A 25,233-nucleotide genomic window follows, 5' to 3' on the forward strand; every position below is an offset into this window, starting at 1 on the left:
CATTTGCCTGGCAGCGCTCAGAGTTTTAACAACTAAATACTCATAATTTCTCCTCCAGGCAGTGGAATGAGCTTGGGATGCATCACTTGCTCCCCATGTGCAATGTGAGGATAAGTCTACTGTTGATCTTTGAAGATTTGGAGGGTGGGTTAATGAATTCATTGCCTCAGTCTTGGTGTAGGCTTTATAACGGCAGTGTCTAATGCCCTGTTGCACTCATGGTTAATTTGTCCTGCTTCTTCTCCTTAAAAAAAATTACACAGCCTGTGACAGAAGAGCTTTTGCTTAATGAAAATGACTCTGACAATGTTTTTTAGATGTTGTTGTTTCGTGCCCCCCTTCCCTTTCCTGCTCATGCTTCTGAGAAGTTGCGAGAAGTTCCGTCTTGCGTGCTACCAAGAAAATTGCTATGAGCAGCTGCTCTCAATCAGCCAGGCGGTGGAGGGATATGTCAAGGCTGACTGGGATGACTCAGAAACAACAAAAAAGAAAACAACTCAGATGTAGAGGGAGAGTGTGGGGAGTGGGGGTGGGGTGGAATCCAGGCACTGGTTTGCAAAAACGTGACTCAGCTTCTGTTAAGTAATCCCTCTGTTCCAGCACGTCTCATCGACTCATTACACAGCATGTTTAACAGAGGATTTTGTGTTTCTTTCCTGGCTTGCCTGCTCTGATTTCCTGCTTACAGTAGACTAGGAACAAAACTTGTCGGAATAGCATAAAAGTTGGACCTGGGCTGCAAGGGGCAGCTCTTTGTCAGAGCAAGTTCTGCAGGGTTTAACCCTTCAAAGCGGTACCGGCATTGTCCTAGTCTTTAACAACAAACACAGTCATTTCATTCAGGCAGGAGTGGTGTGTTCTGGTATGCATACACCAGCTGTCTTCCTGCTCCTATATTCAAGTAATTTTCCAAGCCTGAATGCTTTGTAAATCAAAAATAGGCATGCGTCATTTACAATGCCTTTCATTTTTAATGTACTTCTTTTTTTTTTTTTTTTGTTGAGGTTTATGCTTATTTCTACATTTAACTTAAAATAAATGATATTAATTTAATAACTGTGGCTTTTGAAAACTATTAAAATGTATAGATTGAATGTGTGTGAAGAAAACAGAAGTGAGAAAATTGATGCATTGCATGGGCTTTGAGATTTAAGGCGCAAAACTTCCCAAATACAGTTTGGGCCTTTGGAAAGCAGTGAACGGCATAAAGGTACCTCTGAATCCATGGTGTTTGTCTCCAGAATCATCTTGCATTTCTTTCATAGACACGTAAGAATTTGAAATGGTTCATGCCAATAAGAAACTCTGCAGCAACAGACTGATCTGTCAATTCTATTTTCAGTGTCTATCAAAGTGACACACACATATCTAAAACCAGGAAACTAGGAAATTTCATATGCAGTTATGTAACCTGAGCTCTAAATCCTATGTTTTACCAGATATAGCTTCAATGTACATTAAAAAATTATAAAAAATACAGTGTAAAGCAATATTTTGTAAAAAAGTAAGTTTTTAGTTTTAAGCCACTAGAGGGTTTTCTACCATACTCATTAATGGAGGAAGAAGCAAAAGCGTTTTAAATATGGAAAGTAAATTGCTGGTATCTGTTTTGTTGTTTGCTTGAAAAGTATCTTAGTTTTTAATCTTAAAATTAAATCTGCCTTAGGTTTTTTTTTTTTTTTTCTGACAAGTTATTTGATGTAGTCTTTTAGACTAGAATAGCTGGAATGTGTTGCTGATTATAGCAATTGCCTAGATTTCCTTTACTTAAAAGGAAGCACATGGACTTGAAAAACCATAATGAAGGAAATCATTTGGATAGCTCTCACTGGAAAAGAATCTCTTCCCTTTTATTTGCAGAAAGTGCTGCTTGTGTGTTTTATGATTCACTCATATGAAACCTCATTCAAATCCCAAATTATCTGAGGCTTCACTTAACACTTTATGGTCATACTGTAAGATGTGGGAGATGGAAAGTATGTGGAATATATTGCTATTTAAAGTTTCTAAGCTTGCTCACTTTGAAAGTCTGAAGACTCTAATGAGATCATAGTGGAAAAAGTATATGAAAGTAGGAAAGCATCTTCAACATACTTAATATGTTTTTATAAAGACTGTAAAATTAGATCACTAAGATGGTTTTCAAATGTTGAGTTTCCTGCATACTGAGGCTTTTATGGCATAAGAATTACTCTGGATTCACAAAAAAAAAGTGTATGCTTAGATGCTGTACTTAGTAAAAATGATTAAGGCTAAACATTTGATAGATGGTTGACCTAGCACATAGCAGCAGCAGTTAGACTAGACAGTGCCATTTAAACTGTATATGCAGCTATAAGAATTGTTTCTAAGTCCACTCTCCAAAGACACAGGTCACCAGGAGCAAATTCAGAGAGCAAATTAGAGATTTTGATTTCTATCTCCTGCTTATTTGTGCATATTTATTAACTCCAGCTCACAGCAAATATTCTCAGTAATAACTAAAGGCTTTCTTAAGCAAATATTTTTGTTGAAAAGCAGGTTTCCAACAGATAGGATAAATGTTGCTTAGTTCTTACAGCCTTGACCCCAAGAATGAATGAAAGGAGAAGATGCACATCAATGTGATTATATTAAATGGAAGACCACAACTGTAGTTTATATTAGGTTAAAGTGAGGTTATACTATGTTGTAAGAGTTCACTATAGCTTACCTTTCCTTCTGCAGTCATTAAGAGGTATTAGGATAGTGCTTTGAAATGTCTTTCTCAGACTTGGCTAATACACATCCTGTTCATGGCTCTGAAGAGAAAGGCAGTAAAATGTTATACTATAAACATAACAATTTCATTGTAAGCAGTAAGATTTAGTTGTCAAAAGTTGGTCTATGGCCACTTTTTTAGGCAACTTGTTAGATAATAGCAGCACTTTGAACACTTGTATGCAGAGCATACAGGGTACCTGCTTTCCTTCCTTTGGCAGCCTCTTTCAGGGGAACATAGTGTTTCTGTGCACAGCACTGTCAGAGGAATGCTGGTAAATGGAATTTCAGCTAATGGGTCTCCAAACTGGCAATTCTCCCTGCTTCTTATGGTTTAGCTGAATTAACCAACATACTTTTCTTTATCCAAGTGCTTCTCTGGGAGTGGTGGACACCTCTGCTGCCCTTCTAGGGTGACAGGACAAATAACTTGTTGGTGAGAGCATCACTTGCTTTAGAGAGCAGTGGAAATTAGAGCAGTATCTATTAGGAGACAATGAGGGTATCAGAAAAATCAGCACAGGCTGGCTGGCAGAGACTTGAACAAAACTCTGCAATATAGTATATTTTTCAGTAATTGTTTAGTTTGTTTTACTTTTATAAAAACCCAAACCCTCTTAATGCTAACGTAATGCATGACTAATGAAATAAAGTTCCTTTGAACCTGGGAGAGCATTTATGAAATGAATCTATGTGCCCAATGATGTAATTGGTGTGCTGTCAAGCTGGGAGATACTAGATACGCAGTGGTTAGTGTAGAGCAGTTGTAGGTGCACCATGCTGGGTCCGTAGAGCTGGTGAGTCCGACAGAGCTTTCCGCAGTTTTGGTTGCAGAATTCTCAGGCTTGGGTCAAAAGTGAAACACAAGCATGCACCTAGTAATTTGCACTTTGCAACCTGAATGAGCTAGGCTGTGTCTCTTAATTTTACAATAAGCCTATCTGAAGGATACTGCAAGTCTTTTCATTTAAGTACTATCTTAAAATTCATTACCTTCCTTCGTACAGATCTTTAAATCATTTACTTCTTGCTATTCCATGGAGGTGATGTTCTGAATGATGCCACATTTTTGATGATTGTTCTCTGTGACTTGAGAAAGAAGTCTCCTCTTAGAAACTTTCCTTTAAAAAAAAAAAAAAAAAAAAAAGAAAAAATAAAAAATTGAAATACCAGTTTGATGAACTGAAAGAAATGTCAGTTTTCCTATAAATATCACAGCTGTCTGAAACAACCATATCTGATTAAAAACCATAATATTTATGCTTTTCTGTGTCCTACTCACTAGCTTATGGGTTGAAAGTCACCAGCAGAATGTTATCATTGCCAGATTCTACATCTGGATCTTTGATTTATTTGACAGACATGCAACATTCAAAATATCTAGGCATATTCCCAGTGACTGTTTGGATACTGGTGGAAGGTAACACACAATCTTCTTCATAGATCAGTGTTCAGTCTTTCCCCCAGAGGTGCCTTTTTCTGATTGTCTTCATTTGTGCTCATCCTGTGTGGTTTGAGTGAAGCACTCCATTATCTATTTTCTTCCAGATAAATAAATGATACGGAATCTGAAAATCTCTTTTTTTTGTAGGTTTAGTAATATAGTAGTCATGAATCACAGCTAGAATAAACTGAGTATAAGAGCCAAAAGTAAATAAAGTCAGTGAACTACAAGGAAATCAACAGAATGGAAGAAATTTTAGCTTTTTAACTCAGTAAACAAAGTCCTACTTTTGATGACCATTTTTGCCTTCTCTATGTACTATGTTTATGGAATATGAGCCTCTCCCCCCAAAAAAGCGAAAAAAAGCCAGCTATATGTGCCACTATGTAGAAGTAAAATGTGCTTTCATAAAAGTAACTGAAAAACTGGGCTTGTGAAAATCCATATAAGCACACAAGATGTGAAAAGGCCGAGCCTACTATTTGTTTCTTTAATAAGACCAGTTGGTTACACATTATTTATTTAAATAATTGCAACCATCTTTTTCCCCCACCCTTGCTTTTTCCTTTTAGAGGGAAAGAACTTCTAGAAATAACTGGTGTCAGCTGTGAATTCTGTAGAAGCAGCCAAGAATACAAAGCCCATGCGAGTGTGGACAGATCTGACCCTCTCAGGGAACACGGTGACATGGTCCTTTTGTTGTCCCGGATGGGGTGAGCAGGCTGGTGCCAGCAGCACCTTTTGCAGATGCTCTACAGGGGCTGATTTTCATTGCAGCTGCTCCTGAGAGTCAGTCAGCCCTTGCTGCCAATGAGGGTGCACTTTCGATATCACGGTTTCCAGGGGACAGTCACTGGAGTCTGCTGACGAGACATGGTGTTCCTGTCACACCCCTGTTAGTGTTTATGTTGCCTGGAGTAGTGTGTTCTGTGCTAGCCCATGACTTGTGCGTTGCAGTTAGCATCATCCCACGAGTGGCTCTGTCTGCACTGCAAATCTTTTGCTGCTCAGGATTGTGTTCAGCAGTGCCCAGTGACGTAGGACTGAACTGAAAGCAAGTAACAGCACCCATTGCTTTGGAGAAAATCATAGGATCATAGAACCAAACAGGTTGGAAAAGACCTTTAAGATCATCAAATCCAATCATTACACCAGGGTTGCCAAGGCCACCACTAAACCATGTCACCTGGGGCTTCACCTATACGATTTTAAAACACTGCCAGGGACAGTGACTCCACCACTGCCCTGGGTAGCCTGTTCCAATGCCTGATCTCTCTGTGAAGAAATCGTTCCTAATGTCCAGTCTAAACTTCCCCTGGCACAGCTTGAGACTGTTTCCTCTTGTCCTATCACTTGTTCCTTGGGAGAAGTGATCAGCCACCTCCTGGCTCCATCCTCCTTTCAGGTAGCTGTAGAAGGTTAAGGTTCCCCCTGAGCCTTCTCTTCTCCAGACTAAACATCTCCAGTTCCCTCAGCCATTCCCTATTACCCTTGTGCACCAGGCGCTTAACCAGCTCCGTTTGCCCTTCTCTGGACCTGCTGCAGAACTTCAATGTCATTCTTGTAGTGAGGGACCCAGAACTGAACACAGGATTTGAGGTGCAGCCTAACCGGTGCCCAGTACAGCGAATGAAGTAGACAGCACCCTGATGAGGCTCCTTGCCACATCGCACTGGCTGCGTCCACAGCACACGCTACTGCCACAGCCAAATACCAGTAGTTTCTATTTTTCAACAAGCTTCAGTGCTTTTAGTTGTCTTTTTTTCTAGCTTCATCTTCTTGTAATGTTAGTCCTAATGCTTATTGGGGCCCTGGGTTAAAATCTATGAATGTGAAACTTCCTAAAGGTCACCAAAGCACTTGCTCCTCCTGTCAACAACTTGTTTTGCACAAGGGCTGGACAAAAGTATTTAGTGCAGTTCCTGGGTATGATGCAGAGCACCCTAGAATAATCCTAAAACAGCATTTTGAAACCCCTTATTAAAACTGTCACCATACTGAGAAAGATCTATGGGCTGCAGAAACAGAACATCTTCTTACAAAGCTGGAAAACACAACAGCTTGTCCAAGTCCAAAATGTCCTTGTCTGAACTCGCAAGATCTCTGTTTCATGTAACCAGTCAACAAGACTTCTGGATCACATAAATCAAAGCTGTTCCTCACCCACAGCCTACTTGATCTGTATGTGTGCATGTTTGGGATGCGTGCACACGTTATTCCTGTGGATGCATGCAGGTGATGCAGGTTGAAGGGGAATTTGCTCCATCAGAGGTTTGTGGAAGGCTCTTGCTACATTCAGCAAGGGACTTTTCCTATTGCAATGCACTTACAAACTGCAGATTGCACTATTAAGCTAAAGATATCCATGTGTTCATCAGGTTGAGATGTCTGGCTTCTTTCTCGGTGGCTGCTTGGATCCTCTGGGTAGGGTGGCAGGCTGCCAGTGAACATTTTGGGTTTCTTCCTCCTCCCTGAGCAGCTCTTCACTTGTAATAATAGCAACTTTTCTTCTTCCTCTTTGGATCTGCTCACAGTGAGCCAAGGAGAAAGAAACGGCTTGCTGGAGTATTCTGTATTTATTAACTAGTTGCCAAGAAAGTAAGGTTTAGTACAGCAAAGTTTGCCTTTTGCAGCAGCAAATAAACGGAATCAGAGTGCTGCACGTACTCCGTTTCAACCCTAAGTTGTATTTTTTAATTCTTTCTTCTGGTAGTGCCAGAAGCCTAGTTAGTATAAAGGCATGCAAAATCATAGAACACCACAAACAAATGTATGCCAGAGAAATTAATGTATTTTAAAATGACTTTCTAAAAGTGTATAGCAAGCAAAAAGGATCAGCAGGAGTGTAGGGTAATAGAGCCTTCATTAGAACAGGATTTCTGTATCTTATCTAAATGAAAATGATGTTTATAAGACATTTAAAGCTTAATTCGTTTTTTTTGGGGGGGTGAGTGGAGGAGTAATTGTGATACAGTGGTAGGATATGTTATCTCACAGGTAAAAAAGGTACAAGTTCACTGCGGTGTACTTCAATATTAGTTGTTCCTGTGTATGCTTTTAACCTGCAATAAAGTCTCTTTCAAGGTAAGTTAATTTATGTTTATTGTGAGATATCTCAGGGTAATGGTGCTAAAATACCTTAAAATAGTTCCCATATTGCAACTGCATATTGGCTAGGCCACACCATGAAACAAAAAGTAAGTTCTATACTAGGAAGACGCAAGTCTTCTATCTAATCACTGGTCCTCGGTTTTTTTTCAATAAAACAGAGGATTTGGGGAGAAAACGTATATTGACTTTTCAAGTGTACTCTGGGAAGGCATTTCGGGTCAAAAAGGTAGATGAAAGATTTTCTTTGAGGTAATCCAGCTTTAGATGAGGCTTTATTGGTGGCATAGGACATAAGAGCAAACACAAGCACAAAAAGCAGAAGGGTGCTTTGAAGCATTAAAAAGTTTGAATAAAATACAGGAAAAGGAAGACAGCAAAGACATCAAGAGAAGACTGTTACTTCCTTTGAACAACTTTGAATTACCAGGGGAAAAAAGATGGGAAAATCAGAAAAGTAAGGACAGAATTGTGGTTTGAAAGTTAATTTAAACTACGCTGTTCTTCTTCTGCAAAGGCCAGGTACGGTTTTCTTCATTTGTTTTGTCTAGGTGGATAGCTTTATGTGGTACAACTGATGAATTGCTTTATTGCTTTAGAAGTGTGCAGCTCTGTCCCAGTAAATGGTGTCTGATGTACTAAAAAAAATAATGAGCAGCAGTAAAACTGTCTTTCCTGTCTTAGCCTGTTAAAAGATAGGTAAGAGGACCATTTAGTTTAATTTATGGGAGATAATTAAATAGCTGTAAAACACAGATGCAGGTTTCTCTTTGTTTATACCACATATTTAATACTGAAACAGTTTTAGATATTGGAGCTAGAGATATTATGGTCATCTATTCTCTTCACAATCCTAACGAGGAAAAATGTGCTGCTTACAGAAGAAAGGGACTGGTGTTGACAAGCATCAACTGACTTAGGGTAGGCCCCCAAACAAGGGTGTAAAAAATAAAAAAATAATCATTTGTTAATCAGAAGTCATTGTCTGGTGAATACTCCACATCTTTCACAGGGCCACAGAGGGATTTACTACATTCTATTTCATAGCGGATGGGCAACAATGAGAGATGCGCATTGAGTCTTGCTATGACCAGTGGGAAGTTTCGGTTTGGTTCTAGGCAGCCAATGACAGCAGAGCCTTGCTTCAATCCAAGCAACTGCCTTAATTTTCAGATAAAAATAAATTAGTTTTTGCAATAATTTTCTCCTCAAAAAATAAGCAGCTGACGGGTTGCAGTGTCCCCATCATCGAGCACTTGGTGGAGAGCTGGCAGTGAGTCGAAGGCACGCTTTAGCCTAGCAAGACATGTGATCGGAGAGTCTCTTGTGGTGATGTGTAGGAGTGATGGGGGCCACAGTGCCTTTGGTCGCTCCCTCCAATGCCTTCAGCTGTAGACCCTGCAGGGAGCTGCTTATGGTAGATGGAATGCACCGTCTGAGGGAGAATTTGGTTTTTCTTCTGTAAGACATTGTACTGCTGGAGTGGCAGAGAATTAATGCATAGTGCCAGGTTTTGCACTTTGTTATTAGTTTATGGATGTGCTTTTTATTTTTTAATTGCATATTCTTATCTCCATCTTCTCTCCTAAACAACTATATTTTTATATTATTATCTAAAACACTCACCTTCTCTGCTCTAGGTCATTGTCTTTTGTATGAATATGATAAACATTTATTACAGCATGGTGTCCAAAGCAAACCCTAAACACAGTGCCCTTCTGAACTCTGAATCTGGAGATGGATTAGATGAAAGATACACTGTCGAACTCAGATTTCGTGGCAGCACCTGGCCTCTACTCAGAAGCTACAGCTCTGTCCTCATGTCCACTAGGTCAGGAGATATGGAGTTCCAGCTCTAAAAATAGCATGCTGTAGCTAGGTGGAAGAAAAATAGGTTACTCTTCTCCTGTTTCCAGAATATGGTCTGGAGAGCAGGTGGAATGTGCCTGACAATGTACCTTTGCAAGTGGCTTTTAGTAAAAAAACACAGAATCTAGGACTTGAAATAGGTAACAGCCACATAGCCCAACTCCTGCCATCTCCCCAGGTTTCTGTGGACCTCTGAAGGGGATCTCTGCTCAAAATCTACGGCATATGGAACATCTGGACTTAACGTCCCCAGGAACAGTCATTCTGTTGCAACACCACCCTACTGAAAACCCATGTTGGGCGCTTGACTCTATGTAGAGTTGCCCATAGTCATGTACCTCAAGTCCCAGGAGTTGCAGCAGCATTCACCTGAGCAAAGATGTGTTCCTGTGGGAAGCTGCTGTTCGGTGGATGCCCAGGTTCACACGCTGGTTCTGTAGACACTTACTCAGTCCTGCTCCTGGGCTTCCTGCTTGTGGGAAGCTAAGGTGGCTGGAGCTGATGGCGAGTCACTGGCTCATTTCTGTAAAACATAGAAAGGCTTAAATCTAGAAAGGGATTAAAAAGCACTAGGTACATGTATTAGATAATTGGCAGAAAAGGTGTTGATCAGTCTTGCAGCTTGGCCTTATGTCTCTCAGAAGCTCAAGCATTGCAACTTGCCACCCTGCTGTACATGTTTATGGACAGGTGATGTGGAAGAGCTGCTACCTTTACACCCTGGTGTAGCACAGACTTGTATGCGGGCATGGGTATTTTAATATTCAGAAACATTTGCATTAGAAAAAAGCAAATCTAATCTCAATAAAACTGGAAACTTCCAACTCTGAAATAATGTTAAACATAAAAATACATATAAACAAATGCAATTAAGCTAAGCTTTATTGCTAAGTAGAGGTATTTATTTCAAGAAAACTTGCACAGAACTGCTAGAAGCGTGTGTACCTCAGGTGCATCAGATGCTGATGTTAATTTAAATTCTAGCACTGCCACACCGCTTTAGAAACTTGGTTACTGGAAAGGGTTGTGCTGGCATTGGGAAAAAAAGTATACATTCTCATTTTCATGCAGTTACAAAAGTAAGTACATGAGCAAAATGAGAGACATAACTCCTGGTTTCGTATTGGTTTGAACCAGAACTCCAGCAAAACCATGGTTTAACAGGGGGAAAAGGCCTAAAAAGGCTGCCTAGATTCTCCACCATTAAAAGTTAAAACTCAAAATTGTGGAAATGTAACGTTTCAGAGAGGGAGGTCCTACAACCTTATGTGAGGTGTTAGATCAGGTGTTTGGGCTGTCCCCACCAAGAGACACACCACTAAACTGGGGGCCCCAAATCATAGGGACACACTGGTTCCCAGCAGCATAATCACAGTTTGAGAGAATACGGCTCATCAACCACTGGCTGCTTGCCTGCTGAACCTTCTCTTAGGTCAAACGACAGAAGTGATACGCAGGGTGACGACAGTCCATTTTGGACAGGGTTCAACTGCATATGGCATGACGAAGAGACATGCCATGGCAGCACCTTGCGGCTAGGGAGCTTCACAAACACCTCACTGAGCTCCGACAAGCAAGTCATGGATCAGGTACCTTCAAACATTTGGTCACATCACATACCCACATGTAGGAGTCCCAGCAGCAAACCAGACCTGTGAAGGTGCTCCCCTGTCCCGATCCCCTTCACAGAGCCCCATCCCAGCCCTCCAGCCCTACATGGTAATATAGGCTGAGAGTACTGAAACTGGACTTCCCTGACATTTTGGGAAGCTCTAGAAGGAGCTTCTCTCTGTGTAGTCTGAGACAGGTAGTATATGTGTTCCTGGAGTAAGTTCGTGTGTTGTGTGATCCTTGCAGTTGTTATTTTATACTTAGTTACAATATTCACGAGAGGTGTCTTTTTTTTAAAAAAAAAAAAAAAAAAAAGTTTATTTTTCCACAAGGAAGAGCAATAGGAAAAATTAAACTGTTTTCCATACACAGTTCTCTTGAACAGAGTCTACAAGGACATATTCAGCACCAAAACTAAAAACGAAACAAAAAAGAAGTACAAACAGCCATAGAATATAATCTATAAAGCAAACATTTAATATTGCACTTTGTTTCTCTAATGTTTGGATTTTACTTACTTTTTCCTAGTTCAGATCAGAATTCTCTATCAAATACTGGGCTACAACTGTGAACCTCATGTTTTGTAACACTGAGAACTGACCAATACTTGTGCAAGAGTAATGCCTCTGAATAACTACAATGTAATTTGAACTGAAAAGTCTTGATTTTATAAGCTTACAGAATTTTTCACTCTTATCACAAAGGCTGTGATGCCATGTCAATTACTAGGATATTGGTCAATCCTGCTTCATATGCAATCTCCCATTATACTGTGGCAAGTAGTTTAATGCTATGTATATCAGCAATTGTTCCCTAGTTTGTTAAAGTAACAAAAAAACAAAAAGAAAGTAAAACCACCAAATGCCCTTTGATGCCAACAATCCCATCAGCTTTTAAACTGTCTGGCTGAAGAGGATAGAGGAAGGGGACATTCACAAAATTGGCCTAGCAACATGCAAGACATCACCCAATTTCCGTCTCACCCAACATTCTTGCTCAAAGCCCAAAGCCTTTAACTGAATCACTTAAAACGTGACTCATTTGTATTTTATCACCCTGTTGTCAATTTTGAAACATGAATTGTCATTCATGTTCTCATGAAGGCCACTTATGGAAAAGCCTATTTTGTTGCATTTATGAAGCCTTAAAAAACAAGGCAGAGGTTTTTAATGAGCACTACACAGCAACACCAGCCTCCCCTCTCCTTTCTGTTTTATTGCACAAGGAGAGAGCTACTTTGATGGATGACATCTTGATTTTTTTAAGTAGTCAAGACCAGAAGCCCATCCCTTTGTCAGTGGCCTGTGTTACGCAATTTCTGAAAAGGAAAGTTGACTTCTGTTGTAAATCTCTAGTGCTTAAGTGCTGGTATTTGTGTTGCACATCTAATGGCTCCATGGCACTCTTCCTCCTTGGGGCACACTCAAGGGCAAGTTCTCTTTCCATATGATTTCTTGCATTGTGAATGAATATACAGCAAAATTCTTTTTTCTTGAGAGTACCACAGAAAAAGAAAGGGTAGCAATTCTAGCTAACTCATTTCTGAGTATGGCTGGTAACACTGATCTTGCCCAGTTTAATTGTATCTCTAGCCTTACTATTCTTACAGTATCATTAAACCCTGAAGATAATACAAAGTGCACAACTGAGCTCTTTAGCATAGTCCAAGCTTTTCCTGCAGTTTGAAATATACTTTCTACTAGAGACTCATTACATATAGAATTTTTGGTGATTACATAACTATATATAAAAATAAATTTACTTTCCCTTCCCATCCCTACTACTTGAGATATCGAGCTGTCTGTGAACCCTAGACAGTGTATGACTATTTCCTTTTAAAACTCTTGGGGCTGAGCTGGTACCTGCTGGTGCTGCTTTCATCTGTGCCATTATTTTTTAAAGCTTCAAAACTTCAACATCTTTTTTCATGGTTCAGAAAGAAAAATGGGAATGAGGGTGGGTTTTCTAACTTTTGTGTATGTCCCTATTCCAGATCCCCATCTTGAATAAAAAATAAAATCAGAACACCAAAAAAAAAAAAAAAAAAAAAAAAAAAAAAAAAAAAAAAAAAGAAGAAAAAAATTAACAAAAGAAAAACCACACCAAAAAAGAAAGAAAAAAGAAAAGTAGTAACAGTGCAACTTAACAAAACAAATAGCAATTCCAACAGTTTGGCAAGTGATGAGTTCACCTGAGATTAAGTGATTTTTAGGCAGTCTGTAACAAAATGTTGCTTTGCGGTTTATAGTAGAAAGGCAACAAATTCTTAAAAGTAATCAAGAAGGTACAATCTTGATGAAGTCTATTAGTTTCTATTAACTCTCGACCCACCCACCCCAGCCCCACATTTGTTGCTTATCTACTACAGTAGGCTGCAAAACACACAGCAAGAAGGATTGGCTTGAAGGCATTTGATGTTTGTAAATAAATCCACAATAGGATCCAAGCTGAAGAGGTGATACATGATCAGCCTACTAGGACAATTCTGAGAATGTGCATATGCAGGTAAAGTCCAGGCTACGTTAAATTAAAAAAAAAAAAAAAAAAAGAAAAAAAAAAAAAAAAAAAGTCAGTGCATTTGTCAGAAGTCTGTTGCTGTTATTTTTTTTTTTTTTGTCATTTTTTGTCAAAGCTTTCCTTTGCTCCTTATTGTGCAGACCACAAAGAAAGAGGTGGTAACAACAGTCCAGCATAAATGAGAAAAAGCTGTAGTGACACTGAACCGCACAATGTAAGCAATGAGCATGTGCAAATTTCCAAATCATAAGAGGAAGCCATTCCTCTCTTACAATGTGGCTTGAGTGTTTTGACACACATGACTGTAGATTAGTTAGTAAGGCTGCTCCTAGTATGTGCCAGTATTTAAGGAGAAGAAAGGAGGGGGAAGAAGGGGGGGAGAGAAAAAGGAGAAGAAAAAAACCTCAGGTCTTCAAGCATGTGGAGCAGTCCTACAATGTTACTGTAGGCTTTAAAGCATGATCACAGGTTGTTTTCATTTATTCACCATACAGGCAAGGGCAAACCCACTTCCTCTGAAAGGGTATCTCCACTATGACGCCTTGACCTTCAACATGGCAGGTACAATTCAAAACCTAAGTCAAGTCAGCTCTTCGTGGATTCCTTCAACGAGAAGGGCAGGATGGTCTGTCATTTGTGGGCTGATCTGGATTTGGATCAATCTAAAAAAAAAAAGTGGGGGAAGCAACAACAAGGCGTTTTTAGAGTTAACTGCTAGAAAGAAAACCAATCCAAACACAAACTTGACAGTTTTGGTGGGGTTAAGACAATCACAGTGATAAATGGCATCCCCAATCCAAAAGTTATTCAAAAGTAACTGATAAACTTCTTGTCAATTAGACAAAACTTTGAATGGTAGTATAGTGAAAAATTTTAAAATGAGTTGATAGTAATTTAAGGATAAGCATAAAAAACTAATAAAATACTTGAAAAACCTACTTTAGTAGCACAGAAGTCTTGAATTATTTACTGTACACTAAGACAACATCACTCATCACTAAAGAAGTAACTTAAAATTATTCCATTGATTTCAGAAGATGCTTTGCTTCAAAACAAAGTTATCAGTAAAAAGTCATTCTAATTTTGAATTATAATCCTTAAGCACCATAAAATGTCTTAGAAGTTCATGTGTTCTATACCTTTCCTCTTCCTTTCTATAAAAGGAACAAGGAGAACAACTTGCTTAGGTCTCCAAAACTGGTTAGTAAAAATAGTTTAAGTGGACTATTCTCATCAGTTAATTTTATACAACCATTTTTTGAGAACAAAGAAGACTTCCAATTCTTTAAGTATCTAAAATGAAAAGGACCTGAGTTGTATGCTAGGTTTCAGCTATAGGAGAGTCCTTGAAGAGGTCTCCAGCCTACAGAAATGATGCCACTCTCTGCCCACTCAACAGCAGAGTAGTGTTCTGAGAAAAGAAAAAAAAAAAAAAAAGGAAAAAAAAAAAAAAAAGAAAGAAACAGTGGGTGAATTCAGGCAAGATTTAGCCAAAGGACACTATTCTACTTTTGTCCTGCACCTCTGCTTTTTCCTGAAATGCATCAACGTGGAAAGCTTTTGAAGTTACGTCACAGTTATTGAATGGCTTTCACAGAACTAAAAACACAGCCAAAAGTGAACTGTGTATCCTCAGAAACCCTCATCAGAAAAATACTGCTGCATTTTCTCTACATGGAACTTCTGAAAGCACAGCAGTCACACAAGCAAAAACACCCCACAACTGTTTCACAAAGAAGTAGAACTGAAAAACACGTTGTCCATATACAGATCCAGAATGTGCTCAGCAATGCAATGTATGTGTAACACAGGGTTTTAATGAAGGCCAGGGCACACAACCATTTGGAGATTTCTACAAAACTTTAGTATTGTGAAGGATCCTGAAAACTGCTGATACAATTCACCTAGCACTTTGCTAAAGAAAAAAAAAAAGCTGCCTTATCCCCTGATCATCCCTTTTAGTAGTTTCTTTTGATTTTAGGAAGGAGGAGACTTCCTACATTTATTCCACCATACAGAAATCAGAAAAATAACAGTGAATCACATTCTGAGGCACCTACTTCTGAATAGAGGGGTGGAGGCAGAAAACGGAACTCCTGGATATATGCAAACAATGGTCCTGGAAGCGCTCTCTCAAAGTCATCACAAGTGCCTATGGGTGCAAGGCTGGACTGCCTCTGTTCCTCTGTGACCACTTCTGCATAGCTAGGAGGTGCTGCAGGGAAAAGGCAATACGCAGTTCGAACAAGTTCTTACGCACATCAAAATACGTAACATATTAAAACTTTTATCATTGTAAAATGCACAGGCAGGCAGGTAAATGACTTCAGTGACTTTTTAACAGTTGTTGAACATGAAAGGCTTCTTTTAAGATTATGCTTAAATCCAAGAGCAGGCTAATTTATCCAAGACCAGACTAACTTACACTCCTTATTGTGGCTTAATTATCCCCTTCAAAATTGAAGCAGACTCAGAAAACTGGATTTCTGTACAGTATGAATGATAAAACGTTACATTCTCACAGGCTCCAAAAAACTGTGCCTGGGATTCATATATAAAAAGGGATATTTATTCATTATGTGAAAACAGAGGGAAGGACAGGCAGTTTCTCATTTGACAGGAGAAGCTTCCCACTAAAATGAATTACATTATCTTTTCACAAATCCTTGACTTACTGGGGCTGGCAAAGGATATCATAAGCTGCTATTCTGACAGGTTACAATGCCTTTTAACCAAGGATGCAATTGGGATACTAGAGGCAGAATTAATTCTGTACACATACAAAGACATCCTGCGCTTTCACTTGTGCCAGCTTCCAAGCATCTGATATTTCACTGCTTGTCCCTGAGAAAGGAAGGCAGAGAGGGAAGTCTACTCTTATACAGAGGACAAGCAGATGGCAAGGAAACATCCACATGGGACTTCCTATGGCCTTTATTATGAAGGATGTAATCTGGGTCTGTCTGCATGACAGCAATGAATAAAGCAGACAAAAAAAGTCAAAATAAACTAGCAAATTGATTGGGATTTGTATTGCCATGTTACCTTCTGGTCTTTCAGGCAGTGTCAGACCAAGCCAATTCATGTTCATGCTACACTGGCTGCTCACACTTGACGTTCTGCTACCAAACGGATGTAGAGGAATGGTACCAATGACCAGTGGTAAGTTAAGAAATAAATCCATGGCGCCTGGAATATCAACATATACCTAAAAATCAAAACCAAGAAGAGGTGCATGATTAAAATGTATGTTCATATGAGCACTTCAGAATTATTAGACTAAGTTATCTGTCCATGGAGATTTCCACAAGGAACTTAAGTTTCTTATTGTCTGTTCTAGGTCCAATGTCCCTATGGGGACAAAAAGCTCTCAGGGTCAAAAGCAGCTCAGGATTCTTAACATGAGCCTCTCACGGAAATTTTGCATACTCGTAAAATACTCATTTAGCTGGCATACCATAACTGTTTAAGAACATGCAGGATTTAAACTGAATTTATGTACAGAAGTCATCAGGACACTAACATTAGGAGATATACTTCTTTAATAACTAGTTAGCACAGAATACTCTGTTAGCAGTTCACAACGAACAATAGAAACTACTCATGCTCAAGTGAAACAGACCATCCAACATACCATCAGAGAGTACTCCACACGGATTATACTACAGTCAAGGATTGAAGGGGAAACAGGTGGAATTTTCAATTGTTTGCCATTCCAGGTTTCTGTTTTGCCAGATGACAAGGATTCCCCACGAAGGTTGGCAACAAGCTGTTTGACTTCCTTCATTTTCCCTTTGGCATAAAATGCCTGTGTTTGGTAAATGGCTGCCTTTGGCACCACCACACGGGAAGAGCAGTTCTCAATCTCAGCAAAGATCTGAATCGATTCACCTGAAATAAAACAGAATTTCATGCTCTTTTTATATCTGCAAGGCGTAAGAAAATTGCCACATTCTGTGTATTGTTAGAATGCACTTGGATACTGCTAGCAATGCTATACTTTGAAAAGCATCTATTGATGCTAATAAGATCAGCCCAAGCTAATCGAAAAGAAAAATGCACAGGTCCAATAGAAGCATTATGCTTTTCAGCGATCTGGAGACACAGACAGCATTAGTTTACAAAATTAGTCATTAAGAAAAAATCAGGACTGCTGAATACAGACCAAGGCAGTAAAAATAGTCTAAATATTTCGTTTATATAAAAGCAGCAAGTACAAAGTGTCATTTTAAAGGGAAGGAAAACATTTCCTCTAATTACTTCTGTTACATACCTGGCGTGTAGCCCTTCCTTTCAATTTTGGCACTTAAGGATATTGGGCCTGAGGTACAAAACCAACAACAGAGAGTCTTTTCTTTTGTGCCTGCTTGGGGTGACTGTAAGAAAAGAACATTGCCCATTTAATTACGAGTTCCACAAATCTCTTCAATCCATTCTAATCAACATATGTGATTTTCGCAATGTACTGCTTATGGATTTTGATAAACATTGCTAGTTTACAGCATAAAAAAAAAGCTCAAGCAATTTAAAAGGCACTACGCAGATTGAAGTTTCACTCCAACTCTATTCCTTAACACTGCCTTTTCTGGTACGCTTCATGCTACAGTTTAACTTAAAACTACTGTGTAACTGAAGAAAAGACTATAAAGCCTATATATCCCAACATAGTGTTGACAGAGCTTTTAATTTTGCAGTAAAATAGAACTTCTACGCTATTTCAGAAACAGTATCTAAAGTATTGTAATCTCAACTCCTCCCATTTCCTCTGTTTCAGAATGATCCCATTTCATCTATATTAAACAGACTTTGCTATTTTACACAGTTATCAGGATTTAGGACTTGATCCAAACCCCATTAAAGTCCTTTGATTTTAATGGAATTTGTGCAGGGCCAGTGCCCCTTTACAAGTCTGATTTTTCACCCATACATATAAGAAACCTGTTTCAATGGACTTTGAGATTTCTCTCCCCTCCACAGATTATAATTTGGAAATGGTGAGTGCGGGGTGGTGTGTGTGTGTAAGGGATTTCAGGCCAGATTGAAATCAAATTCTCATTGGAAGCAATTGTGATACTTTTAAAGAAATGTCATTTCAGGAAAAGATTATACAGAGTTGTGATTATTTCTCCCCATTGGTAGAAAACTATCTACATGGAAATTATGAATTATGCATGCCAGTACATTTTTTACTTTGCATTTTTAAGTTAGCAATCTCACTGTAATGTTAAGTTTCACTGTTCCTTCCAGAGATTATTCTTTATGCAAAATCAAAGAGGAACAGTTATCAGTTTTCGTTCTTAGTGACATTTTATAATTTAGTATTGTAAATTTAATTTGACAAAACATATTACACATCTTAGAAGTGAAGCAACTCTAAGTACAGGAAAACATAGCTTTCAAAATACCAGTAGTTACAGAGTTGCTGAAATGACGTAATAATACTTAGAAGATCAGCTGTAGCTAAAGCAGCGAATAAATATTATGTGAAATTAGATGTGGATATTGTTTCAGTAATTATACTTAATTATTTTTATGCCAGAAACAAAGAATAATTCTGTCAATTCTTACCAGTAATGAAGGAGTGTTGATATCTATATGCTCAAAGACTGTAAATTCCTTCTTTAATTTTACTGGTAGAAACCAAGGCCTATGCAATTCGGCTTTCACCCAATAGCGCACACTGCCATGTCTGCCTTCGAATGAGGTAGCAAGTGGTCTGTGCAGGACACAAAGGTCAAAATTGAGTAAAGTCTTTTCTGTCTAATAATGATACAATTGATGAGATCAGGGATTAGTATGCAGAATTGCATTTTTAATACATTGTAGTATTTAATGCAGCATAACTTATTTGCCAAGTTTCCATATCTTGGAAAAAAATCAAAGATTAAAAGGTGGGAGAAAAAAATCATCTCCAATTCATCCTTCTGTGGTTTTGCATAGATTTTAAGGATTGATCGAAGAATTGTACTACAAAATGCCAGGAGAATACACATTTCCTTTAAACTTAAAAGGCCACTTTCTCATCTAGAGTTAGCCCTTTTAAGGCCATATTATGACTACCAACTAGAAAGTAGTATCAGTATCAACCAATTACTGTTTCCAGTATTGTATTTTGTAAATCAGGGTATTGTTTACTTGGCTGGAATCTCAGTGTCAGGTTAATTTTGGCTCCAAGTCAGCACTTTTATAGTTTGCTTCACTGTAAGCAGAGTAAATATTTTGAGTTCTGAAGAGAAAGGCTATTTTGAGTACCTTCTAATTCTCCTTTACCCTAAAACACCAGCTTGAAACATTTATAAGGATGTATATATGTGCTTGTACGCATATAATGATATATATACACATGAGATCATCAAGACTACTCTGCTTTGAACTCTGGCAGAGGAAAGTCCTTTTCTGGGAGCTGGAGCAGAAACCATGTGGAAAGGATCTCCAAACCTTTCAGCATCACAATTTTTTTTCCTGTAACATCATAAAAAACAAAAGATCTTTATATTCCTGTTACCTCTAATTAACAGTAGTTCTCTGTAACTTTTCTCCTTATTTTATGCAAGTAGATCTTATTATGTTTTGAATACACTCTAATATATAAATTCAAAATAAATTATCTGCAAAGCTTCCATATTCTCCACAGGGAATAATACTGGCCATGCTAGTACTTTACTAGAATGATTCTTTCAGTTACAGGTGCGACTTCTTGAACGGAATTCTTGAAACCTTTACTCACCCCCTCAATAATCCAAATAAAGGATTTTTCTAATCCATATTCAATGTTTCACCTGGCCCCATATGCTATAGGGCAAGTGCTTGTTGTCTTTCTTGCCATGGTTGCTCTGCAGTTTAAGTAAATTTTAGAAGTATCTATGGACTCAAAATAACAAGTAGGCAGGCAGTGCCGAGCTTCAGGCTTCTAATGCCAGCCTTTGTCTTTTTCAAGTATTATTATCAACAGCTATTTTCACAGTCCTTTAGGTCACTTAAAGGTGAGCTTTGACCAACAGTGGCAATATTTTGCTAGCTATCCATTTCACTTCAAGCTAAGCATTTCACATTCGTATAAAGAATGTTTTGCTTTCTCGTACTTAAAGACCCTTCCAACTCAATGGAAGATCAGTATTAGTCATATTTCCACAGAATACTAAATTGCCTTTAAAATTCTCCACATATACAGGTCTTCATTTTTTCATTAAGGTTTACTTTAAAGTCCTGTGCTGTTCACTTTGGACTGACCTGTAAAAGTGTTTCTTTATCTGCAGGTTCTGCTAACCAGAACCTCTAATAAACAGATTGTTTATAGCTTTAATATTAGGTACAGAGCTATTTCACATAAGACACTGCTAATTTTTTTCAACTTTGATTTCACCACTTGCCTTTTACAGCAGAAGGCTCCTTTTTTCCACCCGCATTGAGATCCCATCAATTTTTCTGCAGTTAATTTTATTGCAACCTGTATTTTTAGATGATTTCCATACCGGGGGCTCCCCAATTACAAAACTTCAATTCACATATGTCAGCATCATGTTACAGGCTTGGGGGGGTGGAGGGGGTGGGTGCAGGGCGCATGTAGGACAACCTATTTTAGCACTTCTCACTCTTGCTTTACCTTTGCTTTTTCAGAGTAATGGGATTAAGCACGGGATATTTTCCTTGCTTCATCCACCCATCCTTCTGCGTATTTCTGTCCCAGGCCTTCTGCATAAAGGCCAGCCTGGGTACATACACCCTATTTAAACAAGAACAACCTCTTCTTTTGTTCAAACCTAGTAAAACTTGCCACATCTGTTCCAGACTGAGCTCAAACAATTCACTTGTGATCTTATCTCTAGTTTTGCTGGTCTGCATGGTTCCAGTAAACTGTTAGCTGGGTTAGAAGGCATCTCAGCCACTCTGCAGTACTCCAGTGACAGTTCAAATTTCCTTTCCGTCCCTCCTCTTGGGAAGGAATAAAATATTCAAAGAGCTATTAAGGCAGTAGGATTTTGTCAAAAGAAAGTGACCAACTGGGCAGCAATGAGCTCACATTTTGTGCAAATTAAGAACTTAAAGGAAGTGTATTACCAGTTTAAAAGCAACCTCTTCAGTTTAATGAGATTATGTCCTCCACCGCATGTCAGAGCACAATTCCTACTACCATTGAAAAGGTTTCCCCTCCACCCACAGCAGGGGTTTTGCTCAGGAGGGTGGGCAGCAGGGCCCCAGGATTGCATGCGGGCACTTACGTCTGTGGAAGCTCGAAGCTGAATGCATATTCGTGCCTTCCTGAATGGATGGTGTGAAGGCCTTCTTCTGAATTGTCATCATCTAGAAGGGGGAAAAAAACCCCAACATGCTATTCCACCTGCACACATTTTAGATCTTACACGCGCTTCTCTTCCAGAATAAAAGAGATTTACACACTTGTTACAGCACTTAAGAACACGGTGTCCCAGAAACAAGGGTCTTTGGTCCATTCATATTAACTGCTGGATGTGGGGACAAATCTCACCTACAGAAGGGTATGCAAGACTGTCAGGTTTGCCTTACAGAGAGGCAGAAATTAATTTGCATTAATTCATATTCTTTCATATTTATATGCTTTAATTTATAATCCTGCTTCTGAAGAGTGACACAGTTGCAACTGCTGCCATTTCAATGCCTTCCTGCTAGATCTGCGATGGAATCATGCCTTCCACTGTTACTCCTAGTTAAAAATGATATATGGATGTCTCTTTAACAGAATTAAGAGATCTGCATGAAGTCTGCTGCACAAGATCAAGTTTAGAAATTCAGCCTCCTTTTATCCCCTGGCTGGTCAGAGTGCCCACGAATTGATCACCAAAAAATGAAGTAGAAAAGGGAAAAAAAAAAAAAAAAAAAACCAACAGGTATTCAACCACCACCTGCAAAGTACCAGACAAATTCAGGGGCACAGAAAAACAGCCAAGCTGTCCAATTAACACTGTCTAGAGCTAAATTTTTCAGGTTTTGATAGGTTATCTTGTTTGGACAGCAAGACCCAGATATTTTCTGGTTCAAGAAAGCTGACCTTCATTTATAGCCACAATTTCTTGTATGTCTTTGAGCACGGTAACATATTTATAGCTCATTCTGCGTGATTACCACAAAGCCAGAAAAACACTGACTCCATCAAAGTGAAAGTTGGGAGAAAAATAACTGAGCAACCCCACATAAAAAGGGATGGAATACAAGGTGGATACCGCGAGACAGCACAAAAGGCAACCACTTATATCTAATGGTCTGAAGCGTTAATGGAGACACACACAGGACAATTTTTAAGTTCCCATTGTCCTACAGAGAATGCCGATGCTCCCTCTCCTGCAGCGCACCGCAAACGCAGAGAGATCTTTAGAAAGAGAAATAATCCAAAATTAAGGAAAGCCCGCACCAGCAGGCTACGGACAAGAATGAACCTTCAGCGCGCAGCGTCACGAAACGAATGTCAGGAAAAGGATGAGGCAGTGTGTGTCGGCGTGGGGGTGCGTAGGTTTTTTTTGGGGTGTTCTGGGTTGGTTTTGGGGTGGTCGCATCGCGGCGCTCCGCTCTCCTTCCCTCAGCGCAGCCCCGTTCTGCCCCCTCCCTCCCCCCCCCGCCAGCTCAGCAGTTCCGCCGCGCCGGGCGGCCGCGCTGTGGTAAACAAGTGCTGAGCTGTCAATCAGGGGCCAGGCTGGAGCAGGAGCCGACCGGCCTAAACCGGCGCGAGCGGATCCAAGCCAGCCGCTCATATACATACGGTATACGTTACAAGCGCCACATTCGCTCAGCCAGCTCCGTTCCCCGTCGGTACAGGGAGGGAGGAAAGGCGGAACGCTGCTCGCCCCTTCTACCAAGACCCTCTCTCCCGGGACGCTACTAGATACAAGCGCAGCGACGTGACGGGCCGCGCCGCCCGCAGAGAGGGGCTTCCCTCAGGGGAGCACCCCCTGCCCGCAGCGCCCCGCCCAGCTGCAGGCAGGGGAACCTGCTCCCTCGCCCCGCCAATCAGCGGCTGGCATCGCCTTAGCAACAGGCCAACAAACCGCGGACGGCCAATCAGAGGCACGGGCGGGGGGCGCGGCCTGTGCCGCCAGCTCAGGGGAGCGGCGCCCAGGAGCAGTCATTGAAAGTCGGCGGCGGGCGCCGGGCCCCGCGGCCCCATCCCCTACCCCCCCTCGACCCCCATAAACATTCCCATTCTAGGGCATGCCGCCCCGCAGACACACCCCTCCCAACTCGCGGGTTTGGTACCCCCGCCGCGGGAGGCTCGTGCGTACCCGCACGGTCCTGTCACCCGCGACCCGGAGGTGGGTAAAGTTTCGCTCGCGCGAGCAGTCCTAAAGCGGAGGAGGGGGATGAAGCACAAGCGACTTCGTTCGTGAGGTGAAAATAGTTTAAAAGTGTTAGAAAGAACAGCACTAGTTTCCGAAATGGCTGATAATGGACTCGGTGCAGCCGGAGTTCCCAAAAAAATCGCGCTTTTTTTTCCCCTCAAAGGGAAGGGAAATATCCCATCGCTGCAGTATTCAAGGAGCAAGAAGGCGACAGAAGCGGCACCACAATTACATAACCGGCTTTTAACACTATTTTCCTGTGCTGGGGAATTAAGTCATCGCCACCACCTGACGCGTGCGGCCAATCTGCGCGGAGCGGGCGCACCCCCCTCCCAACCCCCCCCCTCCTCCGGTCCCAAACAGGATTGAACCGCTTCGAACAAAGGCTGCGAACTTCGCGAAAAAAACAACCCCTCGGCCCAGGCCCTGCACCCCGCGGGCGGGGGGGCACCCCTCGGCCGGAGGAACCCCGCGGGGGCACTAAGCTCCCGGTTTTGTGAGGGATGCTCCGTGATGCAAACCTCCACCCCACCCTTTGCTCCCCATCAGGGCACATCTGTACATCGGGGTGTCCCCCACTCCCTCCCCCCGTACCCCTATCCCCCGAGAGGATATATATATGAAGAGGAAAGGATATTAAAGCGATTGACTGGAAGGGAGTAACCCCGTCACTCTCCCCATAACACGTGCATCAAAATATGCCACGGGGAATTTTTAATCTGCAAATAAGCAGTCTTAACTAAAAATAATGATATCACATTATCGGCCCGAAAATCAGAACCCCGATATGTCAAGAACTCTGCTTTTATGCTTTTGTTCTTCAGGGCTGCCCACGAAGTCGGTTATTGCCTGTCTGGGGTTGCTTAAGAGCTGCTTTCACCACGGAGGGGCATGCTGATAGTCTTACTAGGCTCAAAAAAAAAAAAAAAACAACCCCAAAAAAACCCCAGCGTGCTTAAAAAGGTAATAAAATTTAAGGGCAGGTAGCTCCACAAAGACCGGCTTGCAGGCACTTTGCAGAGGCAGCTCCGACATTTATTACCCCGTAAGGCTGCTGGCTCATCAACATAAAATGAAAAGGACAAGCACAGGCGATACAAGAATATATACAGTAAGTGCACATATATAATAAATAATATGCCAATTTACAGACCTCACTGCTTATGCAGGACAGCGCTCACCTCTCTCGTGGCCGACCAGGACGTCCTTATGGTTGAAATACTCCACTTCCTCCGTGTAGTTCTGCGTGTAGGCAGTGTTGGACCCAGCATTCCGCGACTCGGTCCAGCGCACCTTCGCGTGTCCCCTTGCATGGATTTTGAGCGATTTCACTCGGATTTCCCCGGTCACTTCTAAACTGACCCTTCCTGAGACTGTATCCCCGCTGGAGTACACGGGGACATTGCTGTCATTCAGACAGTCAAAGCTTATTATCAAACTCTTCACCTTCCCCAGCACCATGGTTTTTTAATAGTAAAGCGTACAAAAATAGACTGTAAAAAAAGGAAAAAAGATAAAGAAGCGAGTGGGACCGCCTCAGGCGAAGGGCGGCCCGCGCTCTACTGCCCGCGCATGGGGACGCCGCCGAGCGCGGCCCGGCCCGGCCCAGCGCGCGGGGCGCCCCTGCCGCCGCTGCCC

At 40.8% G+C, this 25,233-nt stretch overlaps 1 protein-coding gene across 8 annotated transcripts; it reads right to left on the reverse strand.

The window, feature by feature from the left end:
- Positions 1-803: 803 nt before the first annotated feature.
- ARRDC3 (arrestin domain containing 3) lies at positions 804-25,233 on the reverse strand. Of its 8 annotated transcripts, XR_013958771.1 has the most exons (12): positions 24,777-25,233; positions 21,508-21,589; positions 18,857-19,004; positions 17,562-17,664; positions 16,923-17,179; positions 16,334-16,496; positions 15,349-15,503; positions 13,692-13,950; positions 9,499-9,683; positions 3,733-3,860; positions 2,693-2,780; positions 804-922 (listed from the first exon to the last, which is right to left on the reverse strand). XR_013958771.1 is itself a non-coding variant. In XM_080637802.1 (8 exons), the coding sequence occupies exons 1-8, from the start codon at positions 25,054-25,056 to the stop codon at positions 13,894-13,896; spliced, it is 1,245 nt and encodes a 414-aa protein (XP_080493928.1). In that variant the 5' UTR covers positions 25,057-25,233; the 3' UTR covers positions 13,299-13,893. The 8 variants fall into 8 exon arrangements, 1 of the variants encoding a protein (XP_080493928.1); XR_013958772.1 differs by lacking the exon at positions 804-922 and having other exon boundaries at positions 2,653-2,780; XR_013958773.1 differs by lacking the exons at positions 804-922; positions 2,693-2,780 and having other exon boundaries at positions 3,449-3,860; positions 13,799-13,950.

Source organism: Psittacula echo, assembly GCF_963264785.1.
Source record: "Psittacula echo genome assembly, chromosome: Z".
In the NCBI taxonomy this organism is placed as follows: Eukaryota; Metazoa; Chordata; class Aves; order Psittaciformes; family Psittacidae; genus Psittacula; species Psittacula echo.